The 25,767-nt window shown below is 41.3% G+C and overlaps 1 protein-coding gene across 8 annotated transcripts in view; it reads left to right on the top strand.

Moving 5' to 3' along the window:
- Positions 1–25,767, top strand: part of ASPH (aspartate beta-hydroxylase) — a 169,155-nt gene that overhangs the window by 112,258 nt on the left and 31,130 nt on the right. For all 8 annotated transcript variants that reach the window (XM_027561051.1, XM_027561050.1, XM_027561047.1 and 5 more), the window contains 6 exons: positions 2,452–2,538; positions 7,584–7,734; positions 11,332–11,468; positions 14,305–14,403; positions 18,333–18,422; positions 23,351–23,488. In XM_027561051.1, the coding sequence (XP_027416852.1) occupies positions 2,452–2,538; positions 7,584–7,734; positions 11,332–11,468; positions 14,305–14,403; positions 18,333–18,422; positions 23,351–23,488 (702 nt within the window). The remainder of the gene's footprint in view (positions 1–2,451; positions 2,539–7,583; positions 7,735–11,331; positions 11,469–14,304; positions 14,404–18,332; positions 18,423–23,350; positions 23,489–25,767) is intronic.

Below are 25,767 nucleotides of genomic sequence, written 5' to 3'. Positions count from 1 at the left end.
CAGCTTGAGCATGAGTCCTTCCAATGAATATTCAGGACTGATTTCCTTTAGGATTGACTAATTTGATCTCCTTGAAAAGATAGGGATGAAAAGATAAGAAGGAAGCTTAAACACATATTACTAAGTGAAAGAAGCTAATCTGAATAGGCTACATACTATTTGATTCAAACTATAGACCTTCTGAAAATGCAAAACTATGGAGATAGTAAAAATGCTGGATACCTGTCATTATACATTTGTCCAAACCCGTAGAATGTACAACACTAAGAGTGAACCCAAATGTAAATTATGGACTTTGGGTGATTTTCATGTGTCATTGAAGGCTCATCAATTGCAACAAATGTCCCTCTGTGCTGAATCAGGATGTGGATTATGGGGGAGTCAGGGCATGAGTAGGTGTAGCGAGTACATGGGAGATCTCTATACTTTCCTCTCAATTTTGCTGCAAACCTAAAACTGTTCTAAAAAATAAAGCTTTTTAAAAAGTCAATATTGTGAGATGTGTGGCATATTTTAGATAGCCATACAATTGTTTCTGACAATTAACTTAGAGAATAAGTTACTGGCTTGATTCATCTCAGCCTTCAAATCCTCATTGTCTTTGCATTAACCTGTCCGTCTGGTGAGAGACTTACCTGGGACACATTTTATTCTATGCTGGCTCTCATATCCTCCCATACCACAATAGTAGTAGTAATAATAGCTAACAAATTTTCAATAGTTTCCATGGTCTCTGCAGCAGCTCTAAGTACTTTGTGGATGTTGTCAGATTTGACCTTCGCAGCAACCCCCAAGATAGTCAAGTACGTTCATTGTACCCATTTCACAGATGAGGTGTATTAAGGCAAAGTCATAAGTAATTTGCCAGAAGTCCCACGTCTCCTAAGTGGTGGAGCCCAGATTCTAGCTAGACCCTCAGCATCACTGATGGGCATGTGACAGGAAATTTAAAAAAAAAAAAACCCTCCTTCTTCCACAGTTTTAAGGGACTTTAATATAGATGTTGCCTGGTTCTATTCAGCCAAGTTATTGAGAAGTAGGTATCAGTAACAATCTAGCAGTACTGTATGGTTTGCTGAGCCCAACCACATTTATTGTTGTTATGAAAACTCGCTCAGTGAAGGTAATGACATACAAAGCACAGTGAGCTCCCATTTATACAAGGAAAGGATGGATTTATGGATAGATGGCTGAAGGGTCTGGTAAACTTCAACTCAGAAACTCTGTCTCCATCTCATGGTTCCAACATCCTGATGTGCTGCCTTCCAGTAGAACATCAGGAGATGTGTATTTCTCACTGTGGATGGACTGAGGCAGCTGAGACCCTCGGCAAGCTTACCTGTTGCACATCCTTCGTGTCTGTTTCCACAGTGGTGGTCAGAGACCTAACACAGGTGCTCCAACTGGCTTCTTAAGGACGCACGTGGGCTTTGGGAGGGGTCATATGACCTGGGGGCAGTGAGGCACTTACAGCACCAGCTGAGCATAGTCAGTCCTGATGCTCAGTGGGTGACAGTTTCCAAGGCCAGGTGGCCCCTCTCATCTCATACGCTTATTCCCCACTGAGACTGCCCTTCTCATTGCAGACATTCTAACTGCCAGGAATATTCCTCCCCCAGCTTAAGTCCTAAATATCTTTTAAAGATTGCATGTAGGAACTATACATGCAAAGAGAAAATGCCATTTCTTTAACAAAGACTCATAGTACATCATCAGTCAGGTCAGTTCAGTTCAGTTCAGTTCAGTCGCTCAGTCGTGTCCGACTCTTCGAAACCCCATGAATCGCAGCATGTCAGGCCTCCCTGTCCATCACCAACTCCCGGAGTTCACTCAGACTCACGTCCATCGAGTCAGTGATGCCATCCAGCCATCTCATCCTCTGTCGTCCCCTTCTCCTCCTGCCCCCAATCCCTCCCAGCATCAGTCTTTTCCAGTGAGTCAACTCTTCGCATGAAGTGGCCAAAGTACTGGAGTTTCAGCTTTAGCATCATTCCCTCCAAAGAAATCCCAGGGCTGATCTCCTTCAGAATGGACTGGTTGGATCTCCTTGCATCCAAGAGACTCTCAAGAGTCTTCTCCAACACCACAGTTCAAAAGCATCAAGTCTTCGGCGCTCAGCCTTCTTCACAGTCCAACTCTCACATCCATACATGACCACAGGAAAAACCATAGCCTTGACTAAACGGACCTTTGTTGGCAAAGTAATGTCTCTGCTTTTGAATATGCTATCTAGGTTCTGCCTTTTAAAAAATAAAGTCTATTTATGTTCATTTTTAGCTTTATGTTTTCCATCATGCAGTTAATTTATTTAAAATCTTAAGACAGAAGATTGTTAACTGTAAACTCAGAAGGGAGTCTGGAAAATTTTAACAAAATTTACTTGGTGACTATTAAATAACTATATTATTCATTTGAATTTATTCTATGTATGTAATTGCCTCTTCCTAACAGGGAAAAATTGAGGAAGCAGTGAATGCATTTGAAGAACTGGTTCGCAAGTACCCTCAGAGTCCAGGAGCTCGGTATGGGAAAGCACAGGTATGCTGAAGCCCTGATACTTAGGACACTGCTTTGATGTACTTATGTTCTGTATCATTGGATTTTTTACCACCTGGTATTTGCATTTGGGGCTTCCTTGATGGCTCAGTGGTAAAGAGTCTGCCTACTAATGCAGGAGACACAGTTTCCATCCCTGGGTCGGGAGGATCCCCTGGAGAAGGAAATGGCAACCCACTCTAGTATTCTTGCCTGGAGAGCTCAGTGGACAGAGGGGTCTGGCAGGCTACAGTCCATGGGGCTGCAAAGAGTCGGACACAACTGAGCGACCAACACTACGCTATTTGCATTTCATTTTCCCTTCTGACTTGTATACAGAATCAGCTTCTCATGCATATGCATACATTCAAGCAAGAAACACTGTTTTAAATAAGGCAATTAATTATTCCTATTTTGTACTGGTGAATTTCGTAACGTATTTTTGTTCCCCCTCCATCTAGTTTCTCTCTGATTTTGAAAAGAAAATAAACAGTAACACTTTCATCCCTGATTTCCCATCCCCTTCACATTCATTCCATTTGACCCACCACCTAGTTAAATAGAAAGTGGAATGGACTTGGTTCTCTCTGTAGTGTCTGTCAGTGACTCATTTCTTCCTTCCCAGCTCCACCCTCACCTCCCTTTCTCATCAGACTTTCTCCATCTTTCAACTCTTCAATTCATGAAGCTTTTCCATGTCTTGCTGTAGCTGCAGAAACCCTCCATGGGCCACATACTGTTTTAGGCCCTGGGATTATCTCAAAGAACACTCTAGAGGTCTCTGTCCTGTGGAGCTTATATTCCAATGGAAGATATTTTAAGTTTCTTACTCAGAATTTTTGTAGTGAAAGCCCACTCTATGGCAGGCCCTGTTCTAGGCACTGCAGATGCAGCCATCAACAAAACACAGGGCCTTTTCACTGTAATGGAGAAGACAATGCAAGACACAGAGAAGAGAATTTCTTGCTTGCTACTGGATACACTGTCAGGAGACAAAAATAAAGCAGAGCACAGCTATAGGACATGTGAGGGGGGTTAAAATGTTGGATAGGGTGGCCGGAAGATAGCTCATCAAGGCGGTGACATTTGAGCAAAACCCTAAAGGTCTTTATAGATAAATCTATATTTAAAGAATATTAGAAGTGTTAAAAATAAATATATTAGGACATCTTACCTGATACTATATACCATAAAGAAAAGAAGGTCATAGAGTAAAGAACATGTTATTATGATGTTTTGTTCGTAGGTGGTAGGAGGAAAGTGGCACAGCGATACTTAAGATAATCAGGTGATCAGAAAAGGCCTTCCTAGGTGGTGACAAGTGGCTGAAATGTGACAAGGTTTAGGAAGGAGCTGTCCAGGCAGAGGGAACAGGGAATCAGCCTTGACTTTATCCCTGGTGGACTGGAGGAGGGGCGTACTGGGGGAGGTGACGTGGGGTAGGTGAAGCCAGGGGCTCATGGGCTGTATTCTTTGTGCACTGGAAGCACTTGGAGGGTTTGTGCATGGATGTGCCCCTCTGGTTGTTTTTGTTTTCTTTTTTTAAATAAAGATGACTTTGGTTGCTGGGTACAGAAGGATTATGGTAGCACAGGTTGGAGCCAGGAAAACAGGAGACATTGCCGGTGTCCTCAAGATGCGCTGGCTTGGACTGGTCCCGGCCGCAGAGGTGGGGCAGTGGACAAGGGCAGGACTGAATCAGACAGTAAAGAATCTGCCTGCAGTGCAGAAGTCCCAGGTTCAATCCCTGGGTCGGGAAGATCCCCTGGAGCAGGGGTAGGCTACCCGCTCCAGTATTCTCGCCTGGGAAACCCCATGGACAGAGGAGCCTAGCAAGCTACACTCCATGGGGCTGCAAAGAGTCAGACACAGCTGAGCAACTTTCAGTTTTAGAGATGAATTTGGTGGTTTTGGTTTGGCAGTCTAAGGAGAGGATGGTGCCAGGTACTGACCAGGAAGACTGGAACAGGTTTGGAGAGGTGCAAAATCAAAGATCCACTTCCGGTTCCTGTGAAGTTTGTGATGCCTGTAATACATTCAAATGCACATGTCAAGTAGACCATAGGCGTTATTCAGTTTGGAACCCTGGGTAAAATCCAGGGCTGGTGTACAGATGTCAGGCAGTAAACCTCCTCCTGCCTGGGGAGGATGAGACTGTCAGCCCTGCTGGGAAATGGCAGATTCTGAGCTGCAGAAATTTTCCAGATTCAGGAGAATCTGACAACACTTGTTCAGAGGGGGCAGTGCCGTCACTTGTGGGTGACACTCTCATGAAAACTAACACATCTAGAGATAAAACAAGTACATCTGGCTCTTAACTAAAGGTGGCAACCACTCGAAATCTAGATGCTTAAATCCTTCCTGGGAGTGTGTACATGCTCAATTATTTCAGTCATGCTTGACTTTTTTTTGACCCTTTGGACTGTAGCCCATCAGGTTCCTCTGTCCATGGGATTTCCCAGGCGAGAATACTGGAGTGGGTTGCCATTTCCTCCTCCAGGGAATCTTTCTGACCCAGGTATCAAACTTACATCTCCTGCATTGGTAGGCGGATTCTTTACCACTGAGCCAACTGGGAAGTCTCAAATTCTCCTTATCTCCTCCTTAAAAACTTATTAAATTTGTATTAATTCAGTTTTAATAAATTAAATTTGTGAAAATTTAATGCAGAGAAGTTCCTCTTATCCATGATGCAGTATGCAATAGCAACTATATCATTTCTATAAATTAATTGGATCAGCAATTCTCCAAAACTGCTAAATTGTATTGTCGTTAAGCAAGAGAGAATGTGTTTGTTACCTGAAGATGGTGCCTATTTAAATAAGTGATGTGCTTTGCCACTAGTTCTGGCACTTGTTTGATTAAGGAAAGCCCGTTAACTCGAGAGAATAATGGGTCAAGTGCTAATTATGGCAAAAATGTTTCATGCTTTAGATTTTTCTTTATATGTGATATTAATTGCAAGTACCAAATGCAGTAGTTTTGCACATGACACTCACTATATATATATATATATATATATATATATATATCTCCTTATTTAACAGTAGGAATTTGAGATTTATGCCTCAGCAATATATTTTATCTATAAACTATTATACTACAATGTGTTGCCAATATTAACATTAATGTGAAATTTAAGCATGGTAAATTAATTAAATACATAGGAATTAGTTGTTTGTTTTTTGTTTTTGTGGGGTTTTTTGATGTGGATCATTTTTAAAGTCTTCATGAATTTGTTACAATATTACTTCTGTTTTATGTTGTGGTTTTTTGGCCATGAGGCATGTGGAGTCTTAGATCCCTGACCAAGGATCAAACCCACACCTCCTGTGTTGGAAGATGAAGTCTTAACCACTGGACTGTGAGGGAAGTCCCATAGGAGTTAAAAAAAAAAAATTCAACAGAAGATAGATTTTGTAAGGAGGAATACCTCATGACTTTTCATGCTTTGTTAGCAGATTAAACAATTCCTTTGGAATATCCCAACCAATTTTATAAATTCAGTGACATTAAGTAACATGGAAGCTACAGTATCTATCATTTCTACAGTGAAGTCAAGTTGCTCTGTCGTGTCAGACTCTTTGCGACCCCATGGACTGTGGCCTACTAGGCTCCTCCGTCCATGGGATTCTCCAGGCAAGAATACTGGAGTGGATTGCCATTTAATGTCTTATTTTTTGGATCTCTGTGAAAATCAATTCTGATCAAGTTCCTTGAACATCTGACACAAAATTATGAGCTCGTTTCACTTTATTGTCTTCCACAAACCTTTAGTGCCTCTCAGGCAGAAAATGCCATATGTCCTAGGAGGTTGGATTGGGCGGTTAGTTTGAATCAACAAAACGCTTTGTGATGTTAATGTCCTGTAGCAAATGTTCAGTTTCAGGGCAAATCCTTGTCTACAGATGTTAAACTGATCAATATCAATCAATGTTGATACTCAAAGCAAAGCCTATCAGTTTTATTTAAGAGACTTTAAAGAATTACATCACATTTTAATTCTGACATTAAAATTCCAATGCTGTAAGTTCTGAAATGTTGATACTTCATTAAAATGAAGGACTTTGAAGGATGGAGGAGAGAAAGGAACAAGGCGTGTAGTTGTATCATCTTTCTCTCATTTCAGATTGAGGTTAGTGAAGATATTTATCCCTCTCTAGATAGAGAACAATGTCTTGATAGGAATTTGTCCTTGAACTAACCGTGAAGAAACCCTCCAGTTCTGGGATCTGTTTGGTAGCTTGAAGAGGTTGGCAAATGAAGAAGGTGAACAAGATGTTCTCAGTAGGACTCTCTCAGCTCTAGGACTCTGGCATTCTGTGACGTCACTTAGGAAGGATCATGTTTTGAGGCATTAACTCACTAGGGCCAAACCCACAAGAAACTTAGGCCTAAACAGAAAAGCCAGCATATGAATATCCAGAAGGTTACTCAGGCAGGATGACTGATATGAGTCATTGACATTGGACTTTCTTTTGTGGTAGATAGGTCTGTTCTAAAGGCCATTTGCAGTTATGAACAGATCATTCTATATTTTGAAGCTTTTTTTCCTGTCAAGCCAAGGTGAATTGCCCTTTTCTAAAGGGTTAATATGTTTTGTTTGTTTGCATCTGTCTTGGCTGCCGTCTATGGGGTCGCACAGAGTCAGACATGACTGAAGTGACTTACATAGCATAGCATAGACAGAGTACAGTTGTTGAATGAATGAATGAGCACAGGAGTAAGCTAGTGGAAGTACAGGAACTGTGGACTGGAATTCTGACTATTAATGTTGATATATAGCAGGGTACACGTTCCACCAGCCAAACATATATTCGTCCTGCTTTTACGATAGTCTTTCTCATGTGTAGCTTAGTAGTTAACTTTTCTTCATATTATTAAAATAACATGTTGTGTTGCCTTCCTTTATTTTTTTATCCTTGATGAAGAGAAAATTTTAATTTGTCTTGAATTACTTTTAAAGCAAGTCCCAACATCAACTTTTCATAAATATTTTGGGCAAGTACACATGCAGCTTGTCCTGGGACGTTTCTCTCTTCCTCCAGTGTGAAGATGATTTGGCTGAGAAGAGAAGGAGCAATGAGATCCTGCGCAGGGCCATCGAGACCTACCAGGAGGCGGCCAGTCTGCCTGATGCCCCCACAGACTTGGTGAAGCTGAGCCTGAAGCGGAGGTCAGACAGACAGCAGTTTCTAGGTGAGATGGAAGAAGAGTCAGTTCAGTAGCAAGCGGTGTGCTTTTATCTGAAAAAGCCTGAAGTTTGTATGTACTCTTAGAAGAGTTTAATTACAGGAAGGAAACCTGAGTTTTCTACCTAATTTCAGGCAATTTCTCTGATTGGGTCAGCCTGAAAGAGGAATCCTTCATAATTACAAAGATACAGACAGTATTTTTGCTGCCTACCTGCTCCCTACTCATTTTAAAGATGAGACAAATGGAATTCTGAGAGGTTGGGTGAATTGCCTAAGGAATCATAACTAATAAATGAATAGTTAAGTGTTAGTCACTTCAGTAGCGTATGACTCTTTGTGACCCAATGGACTGGAGCCCGTCAGGCTCCTCTGTCCATGGGATTTCCCAGGCAAGAACGCTGGAATGGGTTGCCGTTTCCTTCTCCAAGGGATCTTCCCAACCCAGGGATTGAACCCAGCTCTCCTATATTGCAGGCAGATTCTTTACCTTCTGAGCCACCAGGGAAGCCCGATAAACAAATAGGTCTAGAGTCAAAAACTTCTTGTTATGCCAAATTCTTCTTTTCTCTCTTAACTGTAACTATCTGATCCATAATAGCTGAAATCATCAGTGGAACAGTTTTATAGATATAAGAAATGTCAGGAATTATAAGCACTCTAAAAATTTCACCTGCACATTTTGTCTTTTTTAAAGAAACTTATAGAAAAACAATTTTTTTAATCACTGAGTAAATTTTAAACTGCTTTGAAAAAGCACTGTGGATTTTTTACATTTGTTTGACTTTTAAAAAGAGTGCATAAAATATCATGCATCTTGATGACTGAATTTTTGGTGGCCTCTTAAACTTTGAACCAAGTGTGTCACTTGCTGTACCCTAACTTCATTGTAATCAGGCCAGTAATGGGTTCTCTCTCACCTAAAATGCCATCAGGGGACTTCCCTGGTGGTCCAGTGGTTAAGACCCTGCCTTTCTATGCAGGGAGTGTGGTTCAGTCTCTGGTGGAGAAACTAAGATCCCATTTGCAATGGGACAACTAAGCCCTGTCACAGCCAAATAAATAAATAAAAATAACATTTTTAAAAAATAAGTTAAAATGTCATTGATAAGCCAGGAGCAAAAAATCTAAGCCATGTGTAGCTGCCAAGGTGGGTTCTCTACTGGCTGGATAAGTTACATAGATGTATTATCTTGTTGTCATTAGAGGAGGCTCCTAAACATTCAAAAGTGAACCTTGTATCAGTTTTCCAAGGGTTAGAATTAAGGGTGGTTGTGTCGCTTTGGTAGATGACCAAAATCTGTGACAGGAGTAGAAGCCAAGCGATGACTGGGAACTAGAAGAAATGGTCCCTTAGACGTCTATTCATAAGGGCCAGTCCCAGAGAGGGAAAATTTACAGCAGCACAAACAGGGTGGGAAAGGCAAGGCTGGAACTTCATGCAAGCGAAAACCAGTATCACTGAGTTGTCTCTCCTCTGGCTCTGAAGTGGACTCACTTAGCCGGTGGATTTTTAATATTAATTTTTATTTTTAAAAAGATGCATCAGATATCATGTGTCTGGGTGGGACTGAATTTTTGGCACCCTCTTAAACTTTGCACCGAGCACCTCGCTTACTTCACCCTCTTCCCAGCCCCAGGGGAAGGACGACCCAGGTAGATCTAACTTTCTTCCGAAGTAAGCCTTCAGTGTTTGAATATAGTCTCTCTTCCAAATTCCCTGGTGGCTCCAACGGTAAAGAATCTGCCTGCAGTACTGGAAACCCAGGTTCAATCCCCTGGGTCAGAAAGTTCCCCTGGGTCAGAAAGTTCCCCTGGGTCAACCTACTCTAGTATTCTTGCCTGGAGAATCCTGTGGACAGAGGAGCCCACTGGGCTACAGTTCATGGGGTCGCAAAGAGGGGGACACAACTGAGCAACTAACACTTCCACTTTCTTTCTCCTCCAGATGAGAATGAGGTGAGTTCACTAGGGGAGGCGCTGAGGGATTCATAGGTCCCTGGAGATGCAGAGTAGGAGGGGCAAGAAGGACATAGGACGGACTCTCACCTGGGCCTTTGTTGTGGCTCCATAGGGCAAGTGTAGAATCAAAAGAAAACTGTAATCCCAAGCGGGGCAGGTGGCAGAGAAAGAGTACAGAAAGGTGGAGTCAGATTTATCAGTGAAGGAATGGATAGTTGAGCAAACCACCCCAGACTGGCAAGTAGTGAATGGGGAGAGGCTGGTGGAGTCAGTGAGTGGTGGTCTATGCCTAACATTTAGTAGAGCATCCAGCTACATTAGCTTTTGGATAGTCCTGGCGTATCTTGGCTGATTTTCAGTTTCTGGTCAACAAAGCTGTTTAGGTAATTAATTTTGTCATGTGGACTCTCATTTTGCACATTTTCCCTTATACAGTTTGTCTTTTTTTTCTTCTTAAGATTCATTATTTACTTTGGCTGCTCTGGGTCTTTGTTGCTGCACACGGGCTTTCTCTAGTTGCGGCAAGTGGGGGCTTCTCACTGCGGGGGCTTCTCTTGTTGCCGAGCATGGGCTCTAGGTGCATGGGCTTCTGTAATTGCAGCACGTGGACTCAGTAGTTGTGGCACATGGGCTTAGTTGCTCTAATTGCTCTACGACATGTGGGATCTTCCTGGACCAGGGAAGGAACTGGTGTCCCCTGCATTGCAAGGTGGATTTGTAAGCACTGGACCAGCAGAGGAAACCCCTACAATTTGTCTTTCCAACTGGGGTGAAGAGTGATGACAGTTGACCCCTCTAAATCTTAAACATCCATTGGACAGCCTTTAAAATGAGTTGAAGCTGGGTTTTCATGGTTCGTGTAGTCAGAGCACCCTATTGTCCACCAGAGGGTCCCCTAATACCAGATGATGTCTCCTTGGCTCCAGGACTAGGTCATTACGAAGACCTAGAGAGACGAAGAAAGCAGAGTACCTCAGTGCCTCTTCATGTCTCATCCAGGGTGCTAGACCCTGAAATCTATTAGACTTCTTATTTGCCTGTTCTGTATTCATAATTTTAAAGTTAATGATAATGTCAAAAATACCCCAGTAAAACATTTTTTGAATGAGGATTGGGTAACTAAAACTTTCATAAGAGACAATTTGACATTAAGGGTAAATGTTGATGAATTTAGAAAATAAGAATGTCTTTAACATATTTGTAGTCAGTACTAAATTCAGTACCTACTTATGGGAACCATGTGTGTGTGTATGTGTGTGTGTGTGTGTGTTCAGTCATGTCTGACTCTTTTTGCGAACCCCTCTGTCCATGGGATTTTCCAAGCAAGAGTACTAGAGTGGGTTGCCATTTCCTTCTCCAGGGGGTCTTCTCAACCCAGGGATTGAACCGGCATCCCTTGTGTCCCCTGCATTGGCAGGCGAATTCTTTACCACTAGCGCCACCTGAAAAACCCACTTATGGGAGTTACTGATGCCCTTAGAGCTGCAGGATAAAATCCTAAGAGGGACTTAGCCATCATTATACAGAGTCAGAGTTAAGCTGGTCTCAGGCTTTGTTGAATAGTCTCTTATGATCTGTAGTGCCAAGAAAAGGGTGGACAGAAGCTATTTTTATTTCTGTTGTTTTCTTTCCACCAAATCAGGTCACATGAGAGGATCCTTGCTTACTCTTCAGAAATTAGTTCAACTATTTCCTGATGATACTGCCTTAAAGAATGACCTTGGAGTTGGATACCTCTTGATAGGTGACAATGACAGTGCCAAGAAGGTCTATGAAGAGGTGAGTAGGCAGCAATTTGCTATCAACAATTAATCAAAGTCTTCTGAACGTGGAGTTCTAATGTTATTTCTAAATTGCCTTTAATACTCCTGATCATTCACTCTCTTTATTTTAAATTAAGTCAAATTCAAGTCTTATTATAGTTAACGTATCCTAAATTTTGTTTCATCACCCTTTTTCTGCTTCATCAGAAGATTTTAAATATTAGCTAGCATTTGGTAGGTGCAGTCCATGGGGTCACTAGGAGTTGGACACGACTGAGCAACTTCACTTTCACTTTTATGCACTGGAGAAGGAAATGGCAACCCACTCCAGTGTTCTTGCCTGGAGAATCCCAGGGACGGGGGAGCCTGGTGGGCTGCCGTCTATGGGGTCGCACAGAGTCGGACACGACTGAAGCGACTTAGCAGTAGCAGCAACATTTGGTACATCAAAGCCTTCAACCTATAATTGTGATACTTTCTTAACTCATATATATATTTCAGTCCACAAACAACCTTTCTAAAGTGTTCTTTATGACAGGAAGAGGAACTCAAAAACTCAAGAACTTAAAAACACATTATCTTGTACTTTTTTCAGTTAAAGTCCAAACTGGAGAGAAACTAGAGAATACAAGCTTTTCGGGTATATGGCATAAATTACTCTCCTTTCAGAGGCACTGGCTGTCTGATCCTTGGGGGGTTTTTTTGGCTGTGTAGAGTGGCACGTGGGATTTTAGTTCCTGGATCAGATATTGAACACTTGCTCCCTGCAATGGAAGCACAGATTCTTAACCACTGAACCACCAAGGAGGTCCCAGCAAAGACTGACTTTAAGGTGGTTGCAGAGACCTTGCTACATCCTTGGCTTTGGAGACTTTACCTCACTTTCCTCCTTGTTAGTAACACCAGCAATTACCTGAGGCACCCTTGGTTCAGCATCTTCCTGCCCCTGGCCTCCCTTCACTCCTCATGCTTATCCATTCATTTAGCACTTATTTATTGAAACCCACAGGCACTGGCTCAGGAAATGGTGGTTAAGGAAACAACACAGATTATGCCATCAAGGGGTTACAATATGGTACCAAGTAACTAATCTCTGTTACTTTTAACATCCTCTGCTGCTGCTAAGTCACTTCAGTCGTGTCTGACTGTGCAACCCCATAATCAACAGCCCACCAGGCTCCTCCGTCCCTGGGATTCTTCAGGCAAGAATACTGGAGTGTGTTGCCATTTCCTTCTTCAATGCATGAAAGTGAAAAGTGAAAGTGAAGTCACTCAGTCATGTCTGACTCTTTGCGACTCCATGGACTGTAGCCTACTAGGCTCCTCCGTCCATGGGATTTTCCAGGCAAGAGTACTGGAGTGGGTTGCCATTTCCTTCTCCCTTTATCATCTCCAGTATCTTTCAAATCCTCTTATTTATCTCAGGCCCCACTGTCTCTAGTGTAAAATAGGATAGATCCACCCCGCCCAACCTTGTTTTCTTATGATCTTCATCAATACAAAATGCCAATCTGACCCTCATCCTTGGCTTTAGCTCTTCAGTGGTTCCCACTGCCCATAGCAGTAGTCTTCAGACATGTTTGAGTGTATCCTCTTTCAGTAAAAAATGTTCAAGCAAAAACCTGTGAATTGTTTTATGTATACCTGTACTAACCTATGGTAGACATTCTAGAAGGTCCACATTCTAAAATAGGTTTTAAGATGAAATATTTCAGATATTTTCAAAATTTCATTTAAGTGTCAATAAAATTTTCACTCTCACTGAAAAATTGATATTTTAATAATGTCCACGTGAAACATTATTTATAAGGATATTTTTAGTCCTGTTAGTGTATCCTGCCGAATTTGTGCAGAACTAGAAATGTCAACCAGTTTGTTGTTGTCTATGCTTTATGTGTGTGTGTATGTGTATGTAAAGAGAGAGAGAATCTCGGTAACATTTTTAGTATTAATCTCAATTTGACTTTTTTAGAAATCTTATAAAGCCATTTGTCATTTTCTGAGAGTTTGCTAATTACAACAGGATAATACAACTTGTGCATCTGTTATGCACTGCATGTAAACTGCAGTAAGTGCAGTAGGTGATCATAAAGAATCGAGCTGGGCGGGCAGCCCTGTGGGTTCCTCTGAGTCCTGGTCACCCACCCCACCCCTGTCATAGTAGCAGGTATGTGAGTGGGATGTGGACCTCATGAAGATGAGAGGAGAGTCCTGGAGCAGCTGTACGCAAAAGTGAAAGTGTTAGTCACTTTCACTTACTCACTTTCGTGTCTGACTCTTTTTGTGACCCCCATGGATGGTAGTCCAATAGGTAGGTTCCTCTGTCCATGTAATTCTCCAGGCAAGATTACTAGAGTGGGTTGCTGTGCCCTCCTCCAGAGGATTTTCCCAACCCAGGGATCGTACCCAGGTCTCCTGCATTGCAAGCGGATTCTTTACCATCTGACCCACCAAAGAAGCCCATAAAACATATATGTAAAGAAATATATGATAACCATTCAGAGTTGACTTTAAATAGAACTAATTTAAAGCAGTCTTTCCCTGATCATTAAAAAAATATTGAAGTCATAAAATTGATAGAGATTTTACTGGTATTGTTAGAGCAATGCTTTAATGGTCATTGCCTTTTCATTCATTTCTTCATTCTTGGAGAACATTTTGCATTGAACATTTTGAGTTGAGGGGAAATGGGGCCATTTAAGCCTAATGTATTGCAATGAGAAAAAAACACTATTGCATTTTAAGCTATAGCATCATAATCCAGTCCAAGCACAGCAAAGTTAATTAAAACATTTGTAGAATTCACAGTCCATCGCAATAGGTTTTTTTTTTTTTTTTTTTTTTGAGTTTAGGTTCTGAGCGTGACACCCAATGATGGTTTTGCTAAAGTGCATTATGGCTTTATCCTGAAGGCACAGAACAAGATTGCTGAGAGCATCCCCTATCTGAAGGTAACTCCCTCCCTTCCTCTCTTTCCCTCTTCTGATCCCTTTGAGTCATTTGGACACCCTTGATTATGTATTGTAGATTGACTGGCATGCACTACTGACCCTTTTCAACACCAAAATATACACCTTCAGTCGATGACATTCACAGGCAGCGTGGACCTTCAGCTTAATCGAGGGTGTCAGATTTGAAGTGTTATGAGCAGAAATTATTTGGAAAAGATTTTGAAGAACTTCCTAAAACTGCAGTAGTTATTAATTGATAAAATATTTTAAAATATGGACAATGCATTAACACATTATCAACCAGAAACATATGAATACATCTTTTGTTACCCAAACATTATTGACTGGAGATGTTTCAGTTTTCACTTATATAGCAAATTGCCAGCCAAAGGCATTAGTTTCAGCAAAAAATCCCCAGTCAATAATGAATTAACTGTTCCTTTTGCAATTTAATTATACATTGAAACTACTTTGAACAGGTTTCATGGAAACCTATACAAAATGAGGTAACAAATGCAGACTGAGTAAATCCAATCTCCAAAAGCCTGATAGCCTGAAAGATTCAGAATAAAATGTGTTGTCATTTTTTGTTCACATAAAAACAGAATCCTTGTCAGTTCACCAGGATCACATGTGGTCTGGCTCAGGGCTGACCAACAGAACTTTCTGCCATAAAGGTCTTTATTTGTATTTTCTCATGTGGTAGCCACTAACCACTTGTGACTGTTGAGCATCTAAAATGTGGCTAATATCACTGAGGAACTGAATTTTTTATTTGTAATTTAAATAGTAACACCAGCTGAAAAAGTGAAAGTGAAGGTGTTAGTCGCTCAGTTGTGTCCAACTCTTTGCCACCCCATGGACTATAGCCTGCCAGGCTCTTCTGTCCTGGAGACCAGGAAAGAATACTGGAATGAATAGCCATTTGCTTCTCCCGGAGATCTTCCTGACACCGGGATTGAACCTGGGTCTCCCACATTGCAGGCAGATTCTTCACCATCTGAACCACCGGGGAAGCCTGTAACACTAGCTAGTGCTACCATATCAGCCAGGTAGCTGATTCAATTCAGTTCAGTTCAGTCGCTCAGTCATGTCCGACTCTTTGTGACCCCATGAATCGCAGCACGCCAGGCCTCCCTGTCCATCACCAACTCCCGGAGTTCACTCAGACTCATGTCCATCGAGTCAGTGATGCCATCCAGCCATCTCATCCTCTGTCGTCCCCTTCTCCTCCTGCCTCCAGTCCCTCCCAGCATCAGAGTCTTTTCCAATGAGTCAACTCTTCGCATGACAGTGGCCAAAGTACTGGAGTTTCAGCTTCAGCATCATTCCCTCCAAAGAAATCCCAGGGCTGGTCTCCTTCAGAATGGACTGGTTGGATCTCCTTGCAGTCCAAGGGACTCTCAAGAGTCTTCTCCAACACCACAGTTCAAAAGCATCAATTCTTCGGCGCTCAGCTTTCTTCACAGTCCAACTCTCACATCCATACATGACTACTGGAAAACCCATAGCCTTGACTAGACAGACCTTTGTTGGCAAAGTAATGTCTCTGCTTTTGAATATGCTATCTAGGTTGGTCATAACTTTCCTTCCAAGGAGTAAGCGTCTTTTAATTTCATGGCTGCAATCACCATCTGCAGTGATTTTGGAGCCCAAAAAAATGAAGTCTGACACTGTTTCCACTGTTTCCCCATATATTTCCCATGAAGTGATGGGACCAGATGCCATGATCTTCATTTTCTGAATGTTGAGCTTTAACCAACTTTTTCACTCTCCACTTTCACTTCCATCAAGAGGCTTTTTAGTTCCACTTCACTTTCTGCCATAAGGGTGGTGTCATCTGCATATCTGAAGTTATTGATATTTCTCCCGGCAATCTTGATTCCAGCTTGTGTTTCTTCCAGTCCAGTGTTTCTCATGATGTACTCTGCATATAAGTTAAATAAGCAGGGTGACAATATACAGCCTTGACGTACTCCTTTTCCTATTTGGAACCAGTCTGTTGTTCCATGTCCAATTCTAATTGTTACTTCCTGACCTGCATACAGATTTCTCAAGAGGCAGGTCATGTGGTCTGGTATTCCCATCTCTTTCAGAATTTTCCACAGTTGATTGTGATCCACACAGTCAAAGGCTTTGGCATAGTCAATAAAGCAGAAATAGATGTTTTTCTGGAACTCTCTTGCTTTTTCCATGATCCAGTGGATGTTGGCAGGTTATATACCTATAAACTTAAAGTAACACCTTTATGATCCACTTTTGTGATCTATTTCCTTCATGTGACTTTGGTCAGAGATCCCAAATAGTGACCCACTGATTACAAGTAGCTTGCATGTTCTATTTGGCCAATATAATTCTCTTAAAAAAATTTTTAACTGCTTGCCTTAGTTGAAAATCTGAAGGATTTTATATAATCAAGCAAATTTCTGATTTCTCTGGAAAGGTCACATGTGACCCACATCTCAGCACAGGAGCTGAGCAGTGGTGCCCCCTTGAGGTGGGCATACACCCCACCCCCCAGCCTGTCTTGACTGTCATGGGACTTCAGCAAGCTGCCCATTCCCTGCCATGATCCTGTGGGCACGTAGTCTTCTCTGATATAAAATATTCCTCTTAAATTTCCTTTGACATCATAACGACCTAACAGTACTCTCCTGGCACAGAGAGGAGGAAGTAGAGGTCAGGGTTGGTTAGTTAACGAACAATGATGTTTACCTGAACATCCGTCAGTCAAGAACCCTGGATCACAACTCTCCCCACCTGAGTGATGCTTCTGTTCTGTGCTGCTATTCTCCACCCTTATGTGCATACAACTTCACCCGAGTAAAAGATAATGGGCTTCTTATGAAGAAGCCTCAAAGATGCAGACTTTTAGACATTGAAATACGTTTTATCTTTGAGCTTCTTTTACTTTTCTAAATTCATTCTCTTGCTTTAATATTCTTTTTTGTTTTTACATAAATTTAAATTTCAGTTCTTTTGTGGACAGTGGGGATAGAAATCAGCTGAGTGTTTTAGGATGAGAATTGTTTAATAAAATTATATTTTCAAAGATTCCAACTGGCTTTAATCCTATCGTGTTCTGTAAATGATTTCATTGAAAAGTGAGGACATGTTTGCCTTGAGTGGAAAAAAATATTGTTTGCATTTGGGTCCCTATCATTTCAAACATCTATGAGCAACTAAACATTTTGGTTCAGGGGAAAAAAAGTCTCTAGATGACATGTGGTCAGATCTGGAGAACAAAATAAATGTGATAGAAACTCAGTCAGAGAAATTCTTTGGGATATTGAAATACAATTGTTCCCGCAGAGACACTTCACAAAGCATCCTGGTAACTTAATGCGCTATTCCACTGTTAATTGATGATGAATGCATTGTTACATTGAACTTTATCACCTCCTTTTGCTTCTGCATTGTAAATACTGACCAGTAACCTAACTGCCAAATTGATGCCTTCGAACTGTGTTGCTGGAGAAGACTCCTGAAAGTGTCTTGGACAGCAAGGAGGTCAAACCAGTCAATTTTAAGGGAGGTCAACCTTGAATATTCACTGGAAGGACTGATGCTGAAGCTGAGGCTCTAATACTTTGACCACCTAATGCAAACAGACGACTCATTGGAAAAAGTCCCTGATGCTGGGAAAGAATGAGAGCAGCAGAAGAAGAGGGTGTCAGAGGATGAGATGGCTGGATGGCATCACCAATGCAAAGGACATGAACTTAGGCAAACTCTGGGAGATGATGAGGGACAGGGAGGCCTGAGGTGCTGCAGTCCATGGGGTTGCAAAGAGTCAGACACAACCGGGAGACTGAACAACAACAATATTGAGATGATTTTCTGGATCTTAGAAAAGATTTAGTAGGTCAATGGATTAATAAGTCTAATATCTAATCCTTTCACAAATACTAACACTGTCCTTTCTACAGGAAGGAATAGAATCTGGGGATCCTGGTACTGATGATGGGAGATTTTATTTTCACCTGGGGGACGCCATGCAGAGAGTTGGAAACAAAGAGGTAATAGTGCATTCATGAGCTTTTTGTTCTCTTTAACAGAAGATAAGGAGAGGAGGGCAATGATTTCTGTGAGACAGTTACAACTGAAAAAATGTTTTGAGCATAAACTTTTGAACATGGTTTAAACTTTTTGCAACAGCCTAACATTTCCTACTATGAAGAAATTTGGGGGTTTGACTTTTATAATTTCTTTCAATAAGGTATCTGAATAATCTCTAAATTAGTGTGCGTGTGTGTGTGTCTGCATGTATATGTGTGCCTGTTTGTACATCTGTGTGTGTATCTATAGAGATGGATATTGCCTTGAAAAAATATTTTTAAATTTATGAAATGAAGAGATGTCCTTGAAATTGTTTAAGTATCTTTTAAGATATTTTTTTTGCCTGTGCTGTGCTTAGCTGCTCAATCGTGTCCTACTCTGTGACCCCATGGACTGCTAGGCTCCTTTGTCCATGGGAATCTCCAGGCAAGAATACTGTAGTGAGTTGCCATTTCCTTCTCCAGGGGATCTTCCTAACCTGGGGATTGAACCCAGGTCTCCCAGATTGCAGGTGAAATTTTTACCATCTGAGCCACCAGGGGAAAATACTGGAATGAGTAGCCTATCCCTTCTCCAGGGTATCTTCCCGACCCAGGAATCAAACCAGGATCTCCTGTATTGCAGGATGATTCTTTACCAGCTGAGCTACCAAGGAAGCCTAGATTCATGTTATTTTGGAATTTTAAAAGTAGTTATTTTTAGAATGAAGTCTTTATCCAACTGCTTCTTAAGCAGACTGAACCTGGTAGTTAATTGTGTAATTACTTTCTGAAATATTTAATACCAAGTTTAAGATGAACATCTATAGCTATAATAATGACCAGTACTGACACAGAAAATATAGCACCTAAAATAAATCACACGTTTTCTTTTATCATAATTCCTTTTTTCTGAGTTCAGTGTTGGCTTCTTTAGTATAACATTTGGTCATTAATGACGGCATCATACGATGTAAATCCCCAAACTCTCACCATCTGCTGTGGTTCACACAACATTGCTAGGCTATCCTGCACCATGCCATGGCCCTATGCTGGGCTCTCATTAGAGTCAGGGACCCTGGATTTTTGTAACCATGCATTTCACATATATATCAATAATAAGGTGACATCTGAGGGTAACGTAACTTCTGGTTTCTAAAGCTAATAAGAACTTGGTACTATTTGGACAATTGAGGGTTCGTTGGAGCAAAGGGTTTTGTAATGGGGTAATTGCCAGCTAAAGAGACGACCCAATTTGGGGTAACAGAAATTTGGATGACTAACACTGTTTTCTTTATCTATTTCTGTGTATCTGTACCTTGTCCCTCTGACCTACCAATCAATCAACTGGAATAAAGTGAGAAATGAAAGAAGAAGAGAAAGAAGGGGGAAGAAATTGCTGATTAGTAGTCATTTTTGTGTTCCTTCATTCTCTTAAGATGTAAATTCCTGGTACTTCCTTTGAATGAGAAGGATACAAAAGACTTTGCAACAGTATCTAACACAGGATAAATGTTCATATCTGATTACTATAAATGTAATCATCACTAATTAATTTACCTTTGAACATCTTATGGTCCAAGGCAAAGATAGATAAAACAAGTCTGTGATTTAGTCTCACATCTTAGAGCCTTCACTTCAAGGGCAAACAATTCACTACTACACATTGTTAGGAGCTTGCAATTTGAACCTATGGGATTGTGCTTTCAGCTTAATTATCGTTAAAATGCAAGGAATGGCACAGTTCTTGAATTTAAAAAGCCCACAGAGAAGCAAATAGCATATGAAAGTAAGGCGAAAGTGTTCCTTGCTCAGTCGTGTCTGACTCTTTTTGACCACATAGACTGTGGCCCACCAGGCTCCTCTGTCCATGGAATTCTCCAGGTAAGAATACTGGACTGGGTTGCCATGCCCTCCTCCAGGGGATCTTCCCAACCCAGGGACTGAACCTGAGTCTCTTCATTGGCAGGCGGATTCTTTACCACTGAGCTACCAGGGAACCCTCACTAATGCATATATAAATATGGAATCTAGAAAAATGGTACTGATGAACCTATTTGCAGGACAGGAATAGAGACACAGAGAACTGACTTGTGAATACAGCGGGGGAAAGGAGAAGGCGGGATGAACTGAAAGAGTACCGTTGATATATATACACCACCATGTATAAAATAGTTGGCTAGTGGGAAGCAGCTGAGGGGGAGCCCAGCTCGGTGCTCTGTGATGACCTAGATGGGTGAATTGGGGTGAGCGCTGGGAGGGAGGCTCAAGAAGGGGATGTCTGTATATGTATAGCTGATTCACATTGTTGTATAGCAGAAACCAACACCACATTGTAAAGCAACTACACTCTAATTAAAAATGAAAAAATTTAAAATCTAGCTAAATTCACTATGTCCCCTATATAATTGGAGATAATTTTTTTTAATGACTAATATATCATTTCCTAGTTTTGTTTCTCTAAGAGTTAAATGGTGGGGGGTGAGAGAGAGGGCTTCCTTGGTGGTCCAGTGGTTAAGACTCCGCACTTCCACTTCAGGGGGCATTGGTTCAATCCCTGGTTGGGGAACTAAGATCCTCCAAGCTGAGCAGCTAAAAAAAAATTAAATGGCAGAGGGATATAAGGTCAAGGGCCATGTTTGATGCACTAGTACCAACTTTGAGTGTCAGAAAAGCTCTTACAGATACTTGAACATGCCCTATAAATACAATGTCTTGCCCAGGCACCCAGCATGCTGAGTGTTTAGTCAGGACTGAAATCTAAGACTTCTAACTCCACTAATTTCTTTCTCACTATTCTAACACTATGTCCTTAAAATGAATTTCTGATGATTAAAAAAATTAATAAGAATTTCCAAAAATCATCTGTCGTAATTAATATGGTTGTTCACTTTAACACTGAAAAATTAACTAAATTTAAATTGGACAAAAATAACTAAAATAGTCAATTTAATTTCAAAGGTAAAATGCTACACATGTATACTAATTAAATAATTTTCTATTAAAGAAAAAAGTATATTATCATACAAATGAAAAATAAAAAAATAAAAAAAATAAAATCAGACTACTGTGAGCCATGTTTAAAGAAATTACTTTATGGTTACCACTTACATCTCTTTCAAGGAAAACATATGAGTGATTAGTACATATATTCTTAGTTTGAGATAATATTGAGAAAGATAATTACACAAGAAGATCACTTGTGACAGTTTCTTTTTAGATGACAGAGAGACAGAGAGAGAGTGGAATAAGTTGCCAGATGCCCTAGGCGATTGTTCTTCATGTTTAGTCTTTTTCAATCTCAGTTTGAGCATTTGTAAAATGGAACTATTGGGAGTTACAGAAAAGATCAAATGAAAGTACTTGTGCAAAAGCTAGTCATGAGCTGAAAAGTGTTACTGAAAATAGAGATGGTTCTTGATTTTTCTAACCAATGAAATTTTGGCCTATGAATTTTTACTTTTTTAAGAGTTATTATTTCTTACATCTAAAGTAAGATGGAGTTTGATGAAAATATTCTTGTCTTCTTAATCTGCTTGATATTAACTGCCTGTTTTCATTGATCAAGATGTATATTTGAAATCACTCTTTGAAAGCAATCATTAGATCAGAATTCAGATAATAGAGGGGGGCGACCATTAAGCACAATCCTAGAACTGTCTTCCAGTCTAAAGACAGTGGGGTGTGCTGGGCGCAGGGCTGTGTGGGGAGGCCCCAGGAAAGCATATGGTTCAGGCATCATTTGAAGGGGATGCATGGAACAGCAGACTGCAGCCAGCCATCCCTGTAAAGACTAGTTTGTCTTCTTGGAGTCAAGTTGTATTGTGTTACAGCCTACAGCCGCAAATGTTATCCCTGATGGCAGGGATAAAAATTACTCGGAACAAAATTCCCCTTCTTAAAAAATCTAATGTGGACTATCACTCTATTTATTGCCAACGCAGAATATTATTTTCTTTTGTCTGCTTCTTTAATGGAGGGTTTATACTCCATTTCCTTGGGGCAGTCTTCTTCTTCATGTGAACAGAGAACACTTCATGTGAAAGAAGATGCTGTCCGGGGCTTGCCTAGCAGTCCAGCAGTTAGGACACCATGCTTCCACTGCAGGGGACACACAGCCTCAGTCCCTGGTCTGGGAACTAAGATCCTGCATGCCATCAGGCGTGGTAGGGGGAAAAAATGCTGTCCTTTTTAGCATCCCAAATCAGTAAAAGCAGGTATCTGTAAAAAAAAAAAAAAAATGGTGAAAATATACTCCTTTCCTTTCAAAGGAAACATAGAAATAGAATTTAAGAAATGAAAACTAAAATATAAACACAGTCCCCTTTTGTATCTTCAATGATTTATCCACTGAACAAAATCCTAGACTCTGCTGGACACTCTGAGGAGATCAGACTGAGTGCAGTATGAGTCCTGTGTTCAGAGAGCTTATGGCCTAGGAGTGAAAATAAAATACACACATTTATTTAAAATAATAGGTCCTAATCAAAAACCCAATCAAATAACACTATTTTTGCCAGTGTTTAACAGATTGGGGCACTTGACTAGCAAGCTCTTTATGTATTATCACAAAGTCATACCGTGTTTTAGTGACTTTAGGTTATTTATAGTAAGACTGCCCCGCTCCAGTGCTCTTGCCTGAAGAATCCCATGGACGGAGGAGCCTGGTAGACCGCAGTCCATGGGGTCGCTAAGAGTAGGACACAACTGAGTGACTTCACTTTCACTTTTCACTTTCATGCGTTGGAGAAGGAAATGGCAACCCTCTCCAGTGTTCTTGCCTGGAGAATCCCAGGGAAGGTGCAGCCTGGTGGGCTGCTGTCTATGGGGTCGCACAGAGTTGGACACGACTGAAGCGACTTAGCAGCAGCAGCAGCCTCATTTGGAGTTCAATCTTTCCGATTTTCCAGGCATATCGGTGGTACGAGCTGGGGCACCAGAGGGGCCACTTTGCCTCCGTGTGGCAGCGCTCACTGTACAACGTGCAGGGACTGAAAGCCCAGCCGTGGTGGACCCCCAAGGAGACCGGCTACACCGAGTTAGTGAAGGTGAGTGCTAACTTTGCCAAGTCCTTGTCTGTTTCCTCCTCAAAATTCAGAGATGGAATCTCAAGCAAAGGAATGTCCGTCCAGGTGGAGATAGATTTTCTTTCCAGGGGCATATGCAGAAAACAGCGCAAAGCAAATCTTTTCATCCCAGCAGACAAGAGTTCAGGTTAGATGGTGAAGAGAGACATTTGTGGAAGAACAGTTTTCAGAATTTTCAATTTAGGACCCTTTACGCTCTTAAAACTTACGGAGCACCCCAAAGAGTTTTGTGTTGGGTGGCTCACAGAACTCAGGACATTTACTTGTGCTTGAAAGTTTATGATAAAGGATATTATCAAGGAAACAGATGAACAGCAGATGAAGAGATACACAAGGTGAGGTGTGGAAGGGGAAGGATCCAAGTGCAGGAACTTCTGTCCTCGTGGAACTGGGGTACGCCCCCTCCTGGCCTGTGGACAGGCACACCCACCCACAAGTACATCAGATCTTGTGGTTCACCAGTGTTTATGGAGCTTAATCAGCAGCACCCATGTCCCTCCCAGTGATGGGTAGAGCTGAAAGTTCCAACCTAGTCACGTCATCTTTCTGGTGACCAGCCCCTTCCTGTGGCCATCTGGTGCCCCACACTAAGTCACCTCATTAGCATAAATTCAAGTGTGCTCTTTTGAGGCTCTTTATGAATGACAGAGTGAGAGAGTGTTAGTCTCTCAGTCATGTCCAACTCTTTGCAATTCCACGGACTGAAGCCCACCAGCCTCCTCTGTCCATGGAATGCTCCAGGCAAAAATACTGGAGTGGGTTGTCATTTCCTTCTCTAGGGGATCTTCCCGACCCAGGGATCAAACTCAGGTCTCCTCATTGCAGGCAGATTCTTTACCATCTGAGCCACCAGGAAATGACAAAGGTCATTCCACTTATTCAAGAAATTTCATGGATTTTGGAAGGTTTTGCCAAGAACTGGAAACAAAGACTAGATAAAGTTCTTATAATATTATCTGAAGCCACCCCCTGAATTTTGACCACAGACTGATCCCTTCTAACAAAAGGGTCTTAACATTTAACAGACACAGCAATTCACTAGACCTCATTGTCACTAATAATAAAGAGTCCAATCCATTATCACATCATATGAAAGTGCCTCCCAGGGTGAGACCAACCACAAAGGTTGGCCAACCCCATGAGATCTCACAGGTTCCAAATGTAGGAGTGATCTGAGCAACAAATGGCTTCACCCTTTCAGACATCTGATGTAACTGAGCTGAGATAATATCTTGCCCCCATGCCCTTGCTGATGGGAATGCAAAGGGGTGCAGCCATTTTGACAATGGTTGGCAGATCCTCAAAACATTAAACACAGAGTTACAGCCCAGCAATTCTACTCCTAGGTGTATGCCCAAGAGAAATGCAAACATATATTCATATGGAAACATGCACCTAAGTGTTCAGAGGAGCATTATTTAGAGTATAAAAAGTAGAAATAACCCAAAGGTCCATCTAAAGGATGAATGAAAGAATAAACAAAGTATGATATATTACACCATGGCAATAAAAAAGGAAGAAGTACCAAGATTCGTGGTACAACATAAATGAACTGTGTATGACATGATGCTACCTATTTGAACTGTGTGTGTGTATGTGTGACTCAGTCATGTCTGACTGTTTGCAACCACACAGATTATAGCCCACCAGGCTCCTCTGTCCATGGGATTTTTCAGGCAAGAATACTGGAGTGGGTTGCCATTTCCTTCTCCAGGGGATCTTCCCAACCCAGTCATTGAACCCATGTTTCCTGTGTCTCCTGCATTGCAGGCATATTTTTACCTGCTGAGCCATCAGGGAAACCCCCATGTGAACTGTCCAGACAGACAAATCAATAAAGGAAGTAGATTGGTGATAGCCAGGAAGAGGGCCTGAGGGTGAGTGATTGCTCATGCGTAAGGAGTTTTGGAAATGGTCTAAAATTAGACCTTGTTTATGGCTCATGACTCTGAGAATATACTGGGTTGTAAAAAGTTAGTTGAGCGAATTTTCTGGTATGTGAGTTATGTCTCAATAAATATGTTAAGAAATGAGAAGCTGTGATATATACATTGTAGTTCAAATATGTTAAAAAAGTAAATAGGTTTCCGGGGGTTGATGAATACCTAATAACTTAATTAACCTACATTAAGGTCAAACAGTGAGGTTAGAGTATCCACGCCATAGGCATACTGCCTGGTTTTGTTTGTTTTGTTTTCCATTGAAGTATATTTACAATATTATGTTAGCTTCACGTATAC

The sequence above is a fragment of the Bos indicus x Bos taurus genome, chromosome 14 (genome assembly GCF_003369695.1).
Source record: "Bos indicus x Bos taurus breed Angus x Brahman F1 hybrid chromosome 14, Bos_hybrid_MaternalHap_v2.0, whole genome shotgun sequence".
NCBI classification, from domain to species: Eukaryota; Metazoa; Chordata; class Mammalia; order Artiodactyla; family Bovidae; genus Bos; species Bos indicus x Bos taurus.
The sequence above is the reverse complement of the archived record's forward strand: the minus strand, read 5'-3'. Positions and strand labels throughout refer to the sequence as shown.